We start from the raw sequence: 12885 nt of genomic DNA, 5'->3' as shown, positions 1-12885 counted from the left end.
ACTGGTAGTATAGTCAGCATATGAAAGGGTTAGGGTTAGGGTTATAAACTGGTAGTATAGTCAGCATATGAAAGGGTTAGGGTTATAAACTGGTAGTATAGTTCGCATACGAAAGACAGTGGTGGTCGTCAAAGTTGCTTTTTAACTGCAATGCAGATGATTGGTGACGATGATATGGACATGTGTTGGGGTTGACATCCATACAAGTATTATGTTCCGATTTTTACCACAACATAGTGTAAAATACACATATAAACAATAGCCTAAATGTCAACAAATTTTGCTGGGGGACAATGTTTTTCCATTGTTTGGGTCAAGTTCCATTGGTTCTGATACCACATCTATCAGCTCTCCTCCTGAGAGGTATAGAGGATGGAGGCAGGAAGAATAGAGGCTAGAAGACAAGTGTGCCGTGATGGTGCTAGGCAGGTAGAGGGGGTGGATGGGCTGAACAGGAACTCTACTCTGAAACACAGAGCCCAAGATAAACACAATATAAAGACACATTTCAGATTCTTTCTTTCATTCTCTCTCTCCATCATGACAGGTTGAGTGAGTCTGTCATGAAAGAAAGTGAATTAAGAGTGTAGGGTTTATTATCAGTGAAATGTTTCATTGAGATTAGATGTAACACAAATTCAAAAATGTACATCAATACAAAATACTCAAATGCACAGTAGAGGACTGAATATGTTGTACTGTGATGTGAAAAAAAGGGCCTTTTTTTACTTTGCTGTGATATTCAGATCTGAGCCTGGAGGTTTGCAGTAGCCACTGGTGTCCTTCTCTCCCTTGTTAATTGATGCCACTGATTTCCTAGAATGGGGGGCTCCCAAGAGCTTCCCAGGAGGTGTGAGTGTGAGAGAGTGGGGTGGGTGGGCTTGCAGGTGTCAAGTCTGCTAAATCAGTCAGTCTGTGATGAGACAGAGTGGAACTCTGAGCACGCCGTCACCTCAAAGGCTGCAACCTCCTACTGCTACACACACACACCTTACATCCCTCCCTCCCTCACATTAACCAATAATCCCAGTAACCCCCTCTAATCAATCTCCCAACCCGCCAATACTCCCCAGGGGCCATTCTTACCCTCAGCAGTCACCATGGTGACACACACACACACCAGAGCTAAAGTACCACAAAGATAAAAGGCTGAAATTACAGTTTATTACACATCACTCTGAGAACACACACACCTTCAGGGGTTTAGAACCAACAGTCATCAAAATGGCAAATATATATTAATCAAATATTATACAATAAATCTGACAATATGTCTCACTAAAGACAATGTGCCTCTAAACAAAGTCTTATTCCTCCATCCATCTCCAAGTTTTTCTGTGTGTGTGTGTGTGTCCGTGAGTTACAGGGTGGTGGTAGAGTGTTGTGGTGGGAGCGGGGGGTGTGTGAGTTACAGGGTGGTGGGTGGCGGGAGCGGGGTGTGTGTGTTACAGGGTGGTGGTAAAGTGTTGTGGCGTGAGTGGGGGGGTGGCGGGAGCGGGGTGTGTGTGAGTTACAGGGTGGTGGTAGAGTGTTGTGGCGTGAGTGGGGGGTGGCGGGAGCGGGGTGTGTGTGAGTTACAGGGTGGTGGTAGAGTGTTGTGGCGTGAGTGAGGGGTGGTGGGAGCGTGTGAGTTACAGGGTGGTGGTAGAGTATTGTGGGGGGTGGCGGGAGCGGGGTGTGTGAGTTACAGGGTGGTGGTAGAGTGTTGTGGCGTGAGTGAGGGGTGGCGGGAGCGTGTGAGTTACAGGGTGGTGGTAGAGTGTTGTGGCGGTGGTGGGGGGTGGTGGGAGCGTGTGAGTTACAGGGTGGTGGTAGAGTGTTGTGGCGTGAGTGGGGGGTGGCGGGAGCGGGGGTGTGTGAGTTACAGAGTGGTGGTAGAGTGTTGTGACGTGAGTGGGGGGTGTGTGAGTTACAGGGTGGTGGTAGAGTGTTGTGGGGGGTGGCGGGAGCGGGGTGTGTGTGAGTTACAGGGTGGTGGTAGAGTGTTGTGGCGTGAGTGGGGGGTGGCGGGAGCGGGGGGTGTGTGAGCGCAGCAGGCTGCGGACAGCGTGGCGGTAGCGTGCTGACATGGTGTTGTAGAGGATAGGGTTGACAGCAGCACTGAGGTAGAACAACACAAAGGAGACGAGGTTAAAGTACTGAGAGATGTAGTACATATCAGCGCTGGAGCCCAGAGTCACAGAGAACAACGTCCGACCAACGTGGAATGGCAGCCAACACAGAACAAACGCCAGCACGATCATCCCTAGAGAGAGGAGAATATGGGATGGAGCGACAGAGAGTTGAAATTACAACTCATTATTACTGTATGTGTGATAAGTTGGTTCACAATAGCTGCTTAGCTGTAGTATTGCTGAGACCCAAACCAGTAAATCTAAGTAACTTTAAAATACAGAGACTCTCTCACAGCCTCACCTAGCATCTTGATGGTGTGTCGCTGGGCGCGGTCTCGGCTGCTGCGTTGTGGGCGGAGCCATAGCTTCCTGCCAATCAGGCCATACACAACTCCCAGAATGCCCAGCGGCATCAGGAAGTAGAGGTTGGAGAGCCACATCATGGCCCCCAGCAGGCCTGAGGAGACGGCGTAGTCCGTACAGCGACACTCGCTCTGCCCCTCACCTCCCCCCAGCTCCTCTACGCCTACCATAGCAAACACCGGCCCGGCGCTGATCAGGGCCACAACCCACAGGCAGCCAATGAGAGTGCGGACGCGGGTCCGTGTGACCAGGGTCTTGGCTGTGAGTGGTCGACAGACAGCGAGGTAGCGCTCCAGAGAAAGAGCGGTGATGTGGAGGATGGAGGAGTAGGTACAACTCTCACTGACGAACACACTCAGTTTACACACTGTATCACCCAGATCCCAGGGCCGGAACCTCCACAGCTAGAGGGACGGACACACAGATAGGTTACACACACACAACCCAGCTCAGACACTATATCGTCTAACCCCCAGGGCCAGAACCTCCACAGCTAGTGAGAGAGAAACAGAAATCACACACACGCAGTATCAGCTAGCTAATCCCCAGGGAGAGAACCTCCATAGCTAGCGAGAGACTCCCCCTTACCTTGTAGTGCAGATCTAAAGGCATCAGAAGCAGTATGAGGAGGTCGGAGACAGCCATACTACTCAGGTAGAGGTAGGTGGTGCTTCTCAGGTGTGGCCGGAGCCAAACTACCAGGATGGTTAACATATTTCCTGTGATGCCCAGGGCCAGCAGCAGCACACACACGGCTGTCACACACACCAGCTCAGCCCCACTGAAGTTCTCCCATTCCCAGTCAGTCCAGTCACTCTGGTTGCCACAGTCCTCCAGACAGCCAGACCCTACCACACAATCCTCTGAACAGCTGCTCCCACTGCCCAGCGCTGACACGTCCATGGTCAGAGAGAGATGCCCGGGTCTCAGAGACTGGGGTGTGTGTGAGAGAGAGAGATGAGCTGAGATGGTACAAGCGTGCCTGTGTGTGCGTGTGTGAGAGAGAGAAAGTGTGGATGGTCTATATCACCCAGGTTACAGCAAAGGGTGACGTAGGCTGATGGATTCTAACGGGTGATGGTCCTGAACCACACATCTAGGAGATATAAAACACAACACATCTAGGAGATATAAAACACAACACATCTAGGAGATATAAAACACATCTAGGAGATATAAAACACAACACATCTAGGAGATATAAAACACATCTAGGAGATATAAAACACATCTAGGAGATATAAAACACAACACATCTAGGAGATATAAAACACATCTAGGAGATATAAAACACAACACATCTAGGAGATATAAAACACATCTAGGAGATATAAAACACATCTAAGGAGATATAAAACACAACACATCTAGGAGATATAAAACACAACACATCTAGGAGATATAAAACACATCTAGGAGATATAAAACACATCTAGGAGATATAAAACACATCTAGGAGATATGAAACACATCTAGGAGATATAAAACACATCTAAGGAGATATAAAACACATCTAGGAGATATAAAACACATCTAGGAGATATGAAACACATCTAGGAGATATGAAACACATCTAGGAGATATAAAACACATCTAGGAGATATAAAACACATCTAGGAGATATAAAACACATCTAGGAGATATAAAACACATCTAGGAGATATAAAACACATCTAGGAGATATAAAACACATCTAGGAGATATAAAACACATCTAGGAGATATGAAACACATCTAGGAGATATGAAACATCTAGGAGATATGAAACACATCTAGGAGATATAAAACACATCTAGGAGATATAAAACACATCTAGGAGATATAAAACACATCTAGGAGATATAAAACACATCTAGGAGATATAAAACACATCTAGGAGATATAAAACACATCTAGGAGATATAAAACACATCTAGGAGATATAAAACACATCTAGGAGATATAAAACACATCTAGGAGATATAAAACACATCTAGGAGATATAAAACACATCTAGGAGATATAAAACACATCTAGGAGATATAAAACACATCTAGGAGATATAAAACACATCTAGGAGATATAAAACACATCTAGGAGATATAAAACACATCTAGGAGATATAAAACACATCTAAGGAGATATAAAACACATCTAAGGAGATATAAAACACAACACATCTAGGAGATATAAAACACATCTAGGAGATATAAAACACATCTAGGAGATATGAAACACATCTAGGAGATATAAAACACATCTAAGGAGATATAAAACACATCTAGGAGATATAAAACACATCTAGGAGATATGAAACACATCTAGGAATTATGAAACACATCTAGGAGATATAAAACACATCTAGGAGATATAAAACACATCTAGGAGATATAAAACACATCTAGGAGATATAAAACACATCTAGGAGATATAAAACACATCTAGGAGATATGAAACACATCTAGGAGATATGAAACACATCTAGGAGATATGAAACACATCTAGGAGATATAAAACATCTAGGAGATATAAAACACATCTAGGAGATATAAAACACATCTAGGAGATATAAAACACATCTAGGAGATATAAAACACATCTAGGAGATATAAAACACATCTAGGAGATAAACACAACACATCTAGGAGATATAAAACACATCTAGGAGATATAAAACACATCTAGGAGATATAAAACACATCTAGGAGATATAAAACACATCTAGGAGATATAAAACACATCTAGGAGATATAAAACACATCTAGGAGATATAAAACACATCTAGGAGATATAAAACACATCTAGGAGATATGAAACACAACACATCTAGGAGATATAAAACACATCTAGGAGATATAAAACACATCTAGGAGATATAAAACACATCTAGGAGATATAAAACACATCTAGGAGATATAAAACACATCTAGGAGATATAAAACACATCTAGGAGATATAAAACACATCTAGGAGATATAAAACACATCTAGGAGATATAAAACACATCTAGGAGATATAAAACACATCTAGGAGATATAAAACACATCTAGGAGATATAAAACACATCTAGGAGATATAAAACACATCTAGGAGATATAAAACACATCTAGGAGATATAAAACACATCTAAGGAGATATAAAACACATCTAGGAGATATAAAACACAACACATCTAGGAGATATAAAACACATCTAGGAGATATAAAACACATCTAGGAGATATGAAACACATCTAGGAGATATAAAACACATCTAGGAGATATAAAACACATCTAGGAGATATAAAACACATCTAGGAGATATAAAACACATCTAGGAGATATAAAACACATCTAGGAGATATAAAACACATCTAGGAGATATAAAACACATCTAAGGAGATATAAAACACATCTAGGAGATATAAAACACAACACATCTAGGAGATATAAAACACATCTAGGAGATATAAAACACAACACATCTAGGAGATATAAAACACATCTAGGAGATATAAAACACATCTAGGAGATATAAAACACATCTAGGAGATATAAAACACATCTAGGAGATATAAAACACATCTAGGAGATATAAAACACATCTAGGAGATATGAAACACATCTAGGAGATATAAAACAACATATCTAGGTGATTTGGGATCAATTCCATTTCAATTGAGTTAATCTGGGAGATGAAATACCATTTTCACAAAATTACAGAATTGTTCCCACCACTGAAACACAAACATGTCTATCCTGTGGTAGGGAAAGGACTTGCTCGATGTTAGCAATCACACACCAACACAAAACTCCGTTACACCAATGTGTTACACACACCAACACTACATAATAAACACACTCTAACCTCTGATTCGTTCAGCCATTCCTATGGGGGAAATGAAATGAGGAAAGAATAGCGTTTTGGGATAAACGCAGGAAATAAGGTCTGAGGTTAACACAGGTTTAGGAGATCTTATACATAGAATATCAGTCAGTTAACATTACATGCATGAGTTATAGCCTCGCTACTGTATATAGCCTCGCTACTGTTTATAGCCTCGCTACTGTTATTTCACTGTTGTTTAAAAAATATATATATTTCTTTACTTATCTATTGTTCACCTAATACCTCTTTTTTACTTAAAATGGCACTGTTGGTAAGGGCCGGTAAGTAAGCATTTCACTGTAAGGTTTATACCTGTTGTATTCGGTTTAAAATACAATATTTATATCCGAGAATGACGGAGGTAGGGAGGGAAAGAAGGGATCATGCTTTTCTTAAGTTTTGGGACAGGGCCTTTCAGTCTAGAGGTTCAGAGTAAGTGTGTGTGTGTCAGGGTCCAGCCTCCCAGCATGTGTGTCTGTGGTAGAGGTCGAAGGTTGTGTCTGCGGGGCATGGGATGGGCTGGGGGCGTTGTATGGTAATCTCCTCCCTTGGTAGGAGCGGCTTCTCTCTCAGCAGATCCCCCCTGAAGAAAACCTGCAGGTCAGGACTGTCCTCTTTCTGCTCACACGGATTACAAATACAGTTATGGACTAGTTGCAGGTCATGAGTGTTTTCGCTCTACACACACCTTTATTTACATATTACTTACACACACACACACACATAAATGTAATCTGATGGGGTCAGTGAGAGGGACCTGCCTTGTTGCCATGGCTGCATGTGGGTGAGACCAGCTGAAGCCTGTCACGTAGAGCCTGGCTGATAAGCTCCTCCTCCTCCACATTCACACTGACCAATGCCCTGTAGAGGTGCTGGGATGGAGGGACGTTCACCCCTATAGACAAAGACAGGACATACACTCAGTTCGTGTGTGGTGTGTGTTTATGTCTGCATGTGTGTGTTTCTGTGTTTGTTTATGTCTGCATGTGTATGTTTCTGTGTGTGCATGTGTGTGTTTCTGTCTGTGTGTGTGTTTATGTCTGCATGTGTGTGTTTCTGCGTGTGTGTTTATGTCTGCATGTGTATGTTTCTCTGTGTGTGTGTGTGTTTCTGCGTGTGTGTGTGTTTATGTCTGCATGTATGTGTTTCTGTGTGCTACCCTCTGTAGCCCGGGCGCTGATGCTGTTCTTGGTTCTGACTTCTGTAGTTGCTCCTGCACGGCCTTCTGGGAGTTAAACTCTGCCCCTGCCACGTTATCTAGCTCAGACCTCAGAGCCAGAGTAGTATTTAACGCCGCCCCTTCAGGGAGGCTGCCACCCCTCTCCTCACAGGGAGCCTCCTCATTGGTTGCTGACCTTGCCCTCCAAAGCAGATCTCCACCTATGGGAGGAATACAGGAAGAGATATTGACCAGTCCTCTGCTCAGACATTGCTGACTCATGCCAGATCTTATAACACCTGGATAGGTATTTTATGTATCAGCCTAACCACATCACATGTTATAGCAATCTGGTGCGACGGCACAGTCGATGACGTGGCACACAACCATTGGTTGATGCATGCAACTCCTGTGCAGGGGAACATGAGTACATCAGACTCCAGACCAGGAGGGTTAGTTACCATGGAGTCTTTTCCCCTTTGAGTAACTGCTGGAGTGTCCAGGGCATTGCCAAGGTGGAGGATCTTTGCTAGGCTCTGCTATCACCGTGACAACCACAGGCTCCTCGGAGGCAAATCGCACCTGTAGAGTCAGGGGCACACACTTCAGTGATGTCTCTCCAAAAACATAGACCGACAAACACAGATCTCTCATCATTTCTACAGCTGTCTTGACAACTGAGAAAAGCACCATCTGTGACTGTCCGTCAGTGTGTGTGTGTGTGTGTATGTGTCAGACTGACCTGCCGGTGGCTGCGTCCTCTCAGCAGGCTAGCCGGGTTGGGGCGTGGCGGGTCTGGGCTGAGGGGGAGAGACAGGTCCAGTTCCGGGCACCGCAGGAGGCTAGCGGGGACCAGGGGCACCGGGGCAGGCAGGGGGACCAGCCGGATGTCTGGGTCACTGCACCCTGCTAGAGGATGCTGCTGCAGGGGACCTACTCTGGTCATCTTAGGTCACCAGTCTGGGTCTTTATCTTTGGGTGATGGCTCTGTTACTGATGTTAGGTAAGATACAAGGCAAAGGCAGTCAACGACCAGAATATTTTGTATGGTTCTGAATGGCAGTTACATTATCACTTTGCCTAACCTTAACACCCCCTAACCTAACCTTTCCGATGGAGTAAACTTAACATATTTTGAGTCCTATGCCCAACCCAGTCCCTTGCCATTGCTGGATCTGTAGTGTAGGTTGAATAACGTTAACTTTACACTTCCAACCAGATATGACGATGTGACGTTATCTAGCTAACGTTTGATCTCTAGCTAGATTCCATTCACAGTGAGAGCTTTCAGCACACAGCCAGCTAGCTGGCTAACGACGACAGCAGACATGCTAGAAATATCACCAGTCAGCTAGCTGGCTAACGACGACAGCAGACATGCTAGAAAGTTCACCAGTCAGTTAGCCAGCTAACTTTACTTGTCGTACTACTAGCCAGCTAACGTTATAGGGTTTGTTTGGCTAATTAGCTAGCTAACGTTAACTAAAGCTATGCAAATTCAATCATGTCGTTTATTCTCCGCTTACTGTTATGAGGAAGCGCCCCGAATGACAGCTGAGCTCACGCGTTTCTTGTAGTTTTCACTGTTAATACATGAGGATAGATTGACTCTATTTAGCAGGATCTGCTCACTTTTGAAATTCCCTCCACTGGCGCCACCATAACACCTTCTACAGAATGAAACAATCACACTTCCGGTTTCTTCGTTAGTAGGAAATTATACAATGGCGCCCCATGGCGTGCATGTTACATTGTGTGTGCTTGTGTAAGTGGTGGACTCTACGGCACAAGTCAAACTCTTCTTTAGTAACAGTTATTTATTTGACTCATATTTTTTTTCTTCTCAGAATTACAGAATATGCACACTTCACACTTTCTCTTTCAGAACCCCTCTTCATTAGCCTGGTTACCTGTCTCCGTTTAGCTAACATTCCACTCATTAACTGCCATTGGCACACGACATGGAGTAGGCTAAGAAGTGGAACGTTATAGAGACTGGGAACCAGGCCTCTTCATAACTACAGCATCACCGAGACATCATCATCATCATCATAGCCAGGCTGTCATTGTAAATAAGAATTTGTTCTTGACTCGCCTGGGTACATAAAGGTTAAATATAAATACACATTTTACAGGATTATTCAAAACACCCATTTAAATAGAAAATGAAAGGCATGTACTAATACTGTTAGCTTCTCTTTGTGTGTGTGTGAGTGTGTACGTGGATGAGTGCGTTAGTGTCTCTGTCTGTCTCTCAGTGCTCTCAGTATGTAGTTCTCTCTCTCCAGCTGGGCGTTCCTCTCTGACAGCTGGTTGATCCGCTTCCTCAGTAGCTCCTCCTCCTCTCTCACAGCCAGCATCAGGTGGCTCTTCACCAAGTCCTACAGCAATATACAACATGTCATTATAGCATATCATCAAATGTATGTCACAATTCTTCCAGCAACAGATGAGTCTTCACCAAGTCCTTCAATACAACACATTACAGACACTATAACCATAAACACACTGTCCTACCATGGCTTGCTCAATCTTGTTGTCAATTGCAATCTTACTGCTACTGGAGCCACTGCAACAACAACAACAACAACAAAGGAGATTGTGTCTTAGTGCACATGGTTCACATTGATGTCTATTCCTGAACACAGTCACCTCCCGACAACAAATGGCCAGGCCATTTCCATGGTTACCTGTGGCAGAAGAGCAGCAGGGACAGGAAGGCTGCCTCAGCGTTCCGGACAGAAGGTGTACCCTTCAGACACAGCGACCAGGATGGGAGCGGGGCCTGGTGTTGAGGTTGGGGTTGAGTAGTGGTCTGGGTCTGGGGTTGAGGTTCAGACTTAGAAGTAGTCTGCTGTTGAGGTTTTGGTTTAGTAGTGGTCTGCGGTTGAGTAGTGGTCTGCGGTTGGGGTTGAGTAGTGGTCTGGAGTTGAGTAGTGGTCTGCGGTTGGGGTTGAGTAGTGGTCTGGGGTTGAGGTTGGGGTTGAGTAGTGGTCTGGAGTTTAGTAGTGGTCTGCGGTTGATGTTCAGGTTGAGTAGTGGTCTGGGGTTGAATAGTGGTCTGCGGTTGAGGTTGGGGTTGGGGTTGAGTAGTGGTCTGGGGTTGACATTGGGGTTGAATAGTGGTCTGCGGTTGAGGTTGGGGTTGAGTAGTGGTCTGGGGTTGACATTGGGGTTGAATAGTGGTCTGCTGGTGATGTTGGGGTTGAGTAGTGGTCTGGGGTTGAGGTTGGGGTTGAACAGTGGTCTGGGGTTGAGGTTGGGGTTGAGTAGTGGTCTGGAGTTGAGGTTTAGTTGCGGTCCTAAAGTGTTGTGGAATCTTCATGGTGACAGATGTTTGGTTCCTCATCTGAAGCTCCTGCCGTCCGCTCGGCCATGAGTCCCTAACCCTGACCCCCCCACGACCTCTCAGCCCTCCATGACCCCAACCCGTATCACTCACTCTCTCCCTGCCTTCTTCTCCTACTCTCCATCTAGCAGGAAGTTGTAGTGGTTGATGGACAGGTGGGGGGGTAAGGGGGGGTCTGGGTTTGGTCTGGGGGTAGAGGGAGGAAGGGCAGCCGGAGAAGGAGGAAGGGCAGCCGGAGAAGGAGGAAGGGCAGCCGGAGAGGGAGGAAGGGCAGCCGGAGAAGGAGGAAGGGCAGCCGGAGAAGGAGGAAGGGCAGCCGGAGAGGGAGGCAGAAGGAGAGGAGTGTCTCTTTAAGGGGGACTGGAGGGCTTTTTTACTGGACCTGAGAGGGGATAGGGAGGAAGGGAGGGATAGGGGAAGAGATGAAGAAAGAGATGGAGGGAGGGAAGGAGGTAGAGATGGAGGGAGGGAAGGAGGAAGAGATGGAGGTAGAGATGGAGGGAGGGAAGGAGGTAGAGATGGAGAGAGAGATGGAGGGAGGGAAGGAGGTAGAGAGAGGGGTCGAGGCTGCCGTCGAGTCTCAAACAGAGAGATGATTTTCTTCACACTGCCGAACATGACTGACCAAAAATAGCCTCCTTGTCACCAGACAGCCAAAAGCAAACAATAGATTATCTAAACCACATCAAAGGCGCTTCCATCCACCTCTATTCACTACAGCCTTCTGTGCAAAAGCCGGTCACTGCCTGTAGTGGGTAGAGAGTCAGAGAGGGTTTAAACTTAGAGGCACAACCAACAATTACTTCCACGAACAACTACAGAGCATGGGTAGTTGAACAGATCACCATGTGGTTGTATTGAGGTCAATGGGAGCGAGGAAGATTAGATCCATGTGCGTGCTGTCACAAGCGTGATCTGGGAATCCTATTGGAGAAATACATTTTGGGTATCCTCCAGTCTTTGGTGAATCAATCCCACAGACCCAGCCAGTCAAGCCCAGCCTGCCGAGAAGATCTCAGATTAAAATTGCCTTTGTCTGTGGATTAGGATTAGCCTATGCAGATGACTTCCTTATTCCATCCAGCCGCCAGGTGTCTGATTGGCTAAACTATATAATTCCGGTTTATGCAGGGAGGAGTCTACTGTCCAGGTGAGGAGTGTCTCCACGACGACCCAGAGGTGAGAAGCGTTTCCATGGTGAGGAGCATGTGTGTGTGTGTGTGTCTTTGGGCTCTCACATGATGAGAGACTGTTCTACTTCTCCCCCACACACACCCCACTGTCTGGCACTCTGATAGGCTCTTACAGGAACCCTCTATTCCAACCTCCGCCTACTCACTGCCTCAGCCAATGGCAAAGTTTGTGGCATTCTTTGCCTGCCCACTGCCACTGAGTGTATGCTAATTAGTTTCCCAGTACGACAAGTATTGACCTCCATGACAATATGTCCACTGCCTATGTCCTCCTTCCTCTGGACAGACCACATTAATAAATTAATAAAACTGATGTCTCAGACGTATGTGTTTAGCCAATCTATCTGTGTATGTTGTTGATTGTGAAGAGTATTGAATCCCAACACAAGCTCCTATGGTCTGATGGGGAATGGCCCTGAATGCCCCCTGTCTTTTCAATCATCACAAGAACTGGTGAAGGCCTACTAGGAATCGGTGCCATATAAAATACAATGTGTTCTCAATCAACCTACTCTGTATAATGAACACACACAAACGCACACACACACACACACACACACACACACACACACACACACACACACACACACACACACACACACACACACACACACACACACACACACACACACACACACACACACACACACACACAAACAGTAATGAGAACCCACTGGTGGTTCTGCTTAGATGTTCTGGCCGAAACCTTGATGGTTGAGAGAACAGCCAAGAGCTCAGCTCAGAACAGCCTCACTCTTTCCTGGCCTCACTCGGCCCTGTCGTTCTCCTCTGCTCCGGCCCCCTGCACTGGGCTGGAGCACAACAACATCCACCTTCTAGTCTCACACTCACATATCAAGTA

At 45.6% G+C, this 12885-nt stretch overlaps 2 protein-coding genes across 2 annotated transcripts; both read right to left on the bottom strand.

Moving 5' to 3' along the window:
* Window positions 1-1144: 1144 nt before the first annotated feature.
* LOC139573261 (growth hormone secretagogue receptor type 1) lies at window positions 1145-4313 on the bottom strand. The gene is made up of 3 exons (XM_071396516.1): window positions 3066-4313; window positions 2416-2881; window positions 1145-2245 (listed from the first exon to the last, which is right to left on the bottom strand). The coding sequence occupies exons 1-3, from the start codon at window positions 3378-3380 to the stop codon at window positions 1965-1967; spliced, it is 1062 nt and encodes a 353-aa protein (XP_071252617.1). The 5' UTR covers window positions 3381-4313; the 3' UTR covers window positions 1145-1964.
* A 2319-nt stretch (window positions 4314-6632) lies between these two features.
* ppp1r35 (protein phosphatase 1, regulatory subunit 35) lies at window positions 6633-9159 on the bottom strand. Its single transcript, XM_071396515.1, is given in 7 exon segments — window positions 6633-6940; window positions 7084-7217; window positions 7482-7520; window positions 7523-7702; window positions 7943-8063; window positions 8224-8474; window positions 9008-9159. Coding segments are annotated over 6 exon segments (849 nt in total). The 5' UTR covers window positions 8428-8474; window positions 9008-9159; the 3' UTR covers window positions 6633-6769.
* Between the last annotated feature and the right edge of the window lie 3726 nt (window positions 9160-12885).

The sequence above is a fragment of the Salvelinus alpinus genome, chromosome 4 (genome assembly GCF_045679555.1).
Source record: "Salvelinus alpinus chromosome 4, SLU_Salpinus.1, whole genome shotgun sequence".
In the NCBI taxonomy this organism is placed as follows: domain Eukaryota; kingdom Metazoa; phylum Chordata; class Actinopteri; order Salmoniformes; family Salmonidae; genus Salvelinus; species Salvelinus alpinus.
Note: the sequence above shows the minus strand (reverse complement) of the source record. Positions and strands in the feature narration are given on the sequence as shown.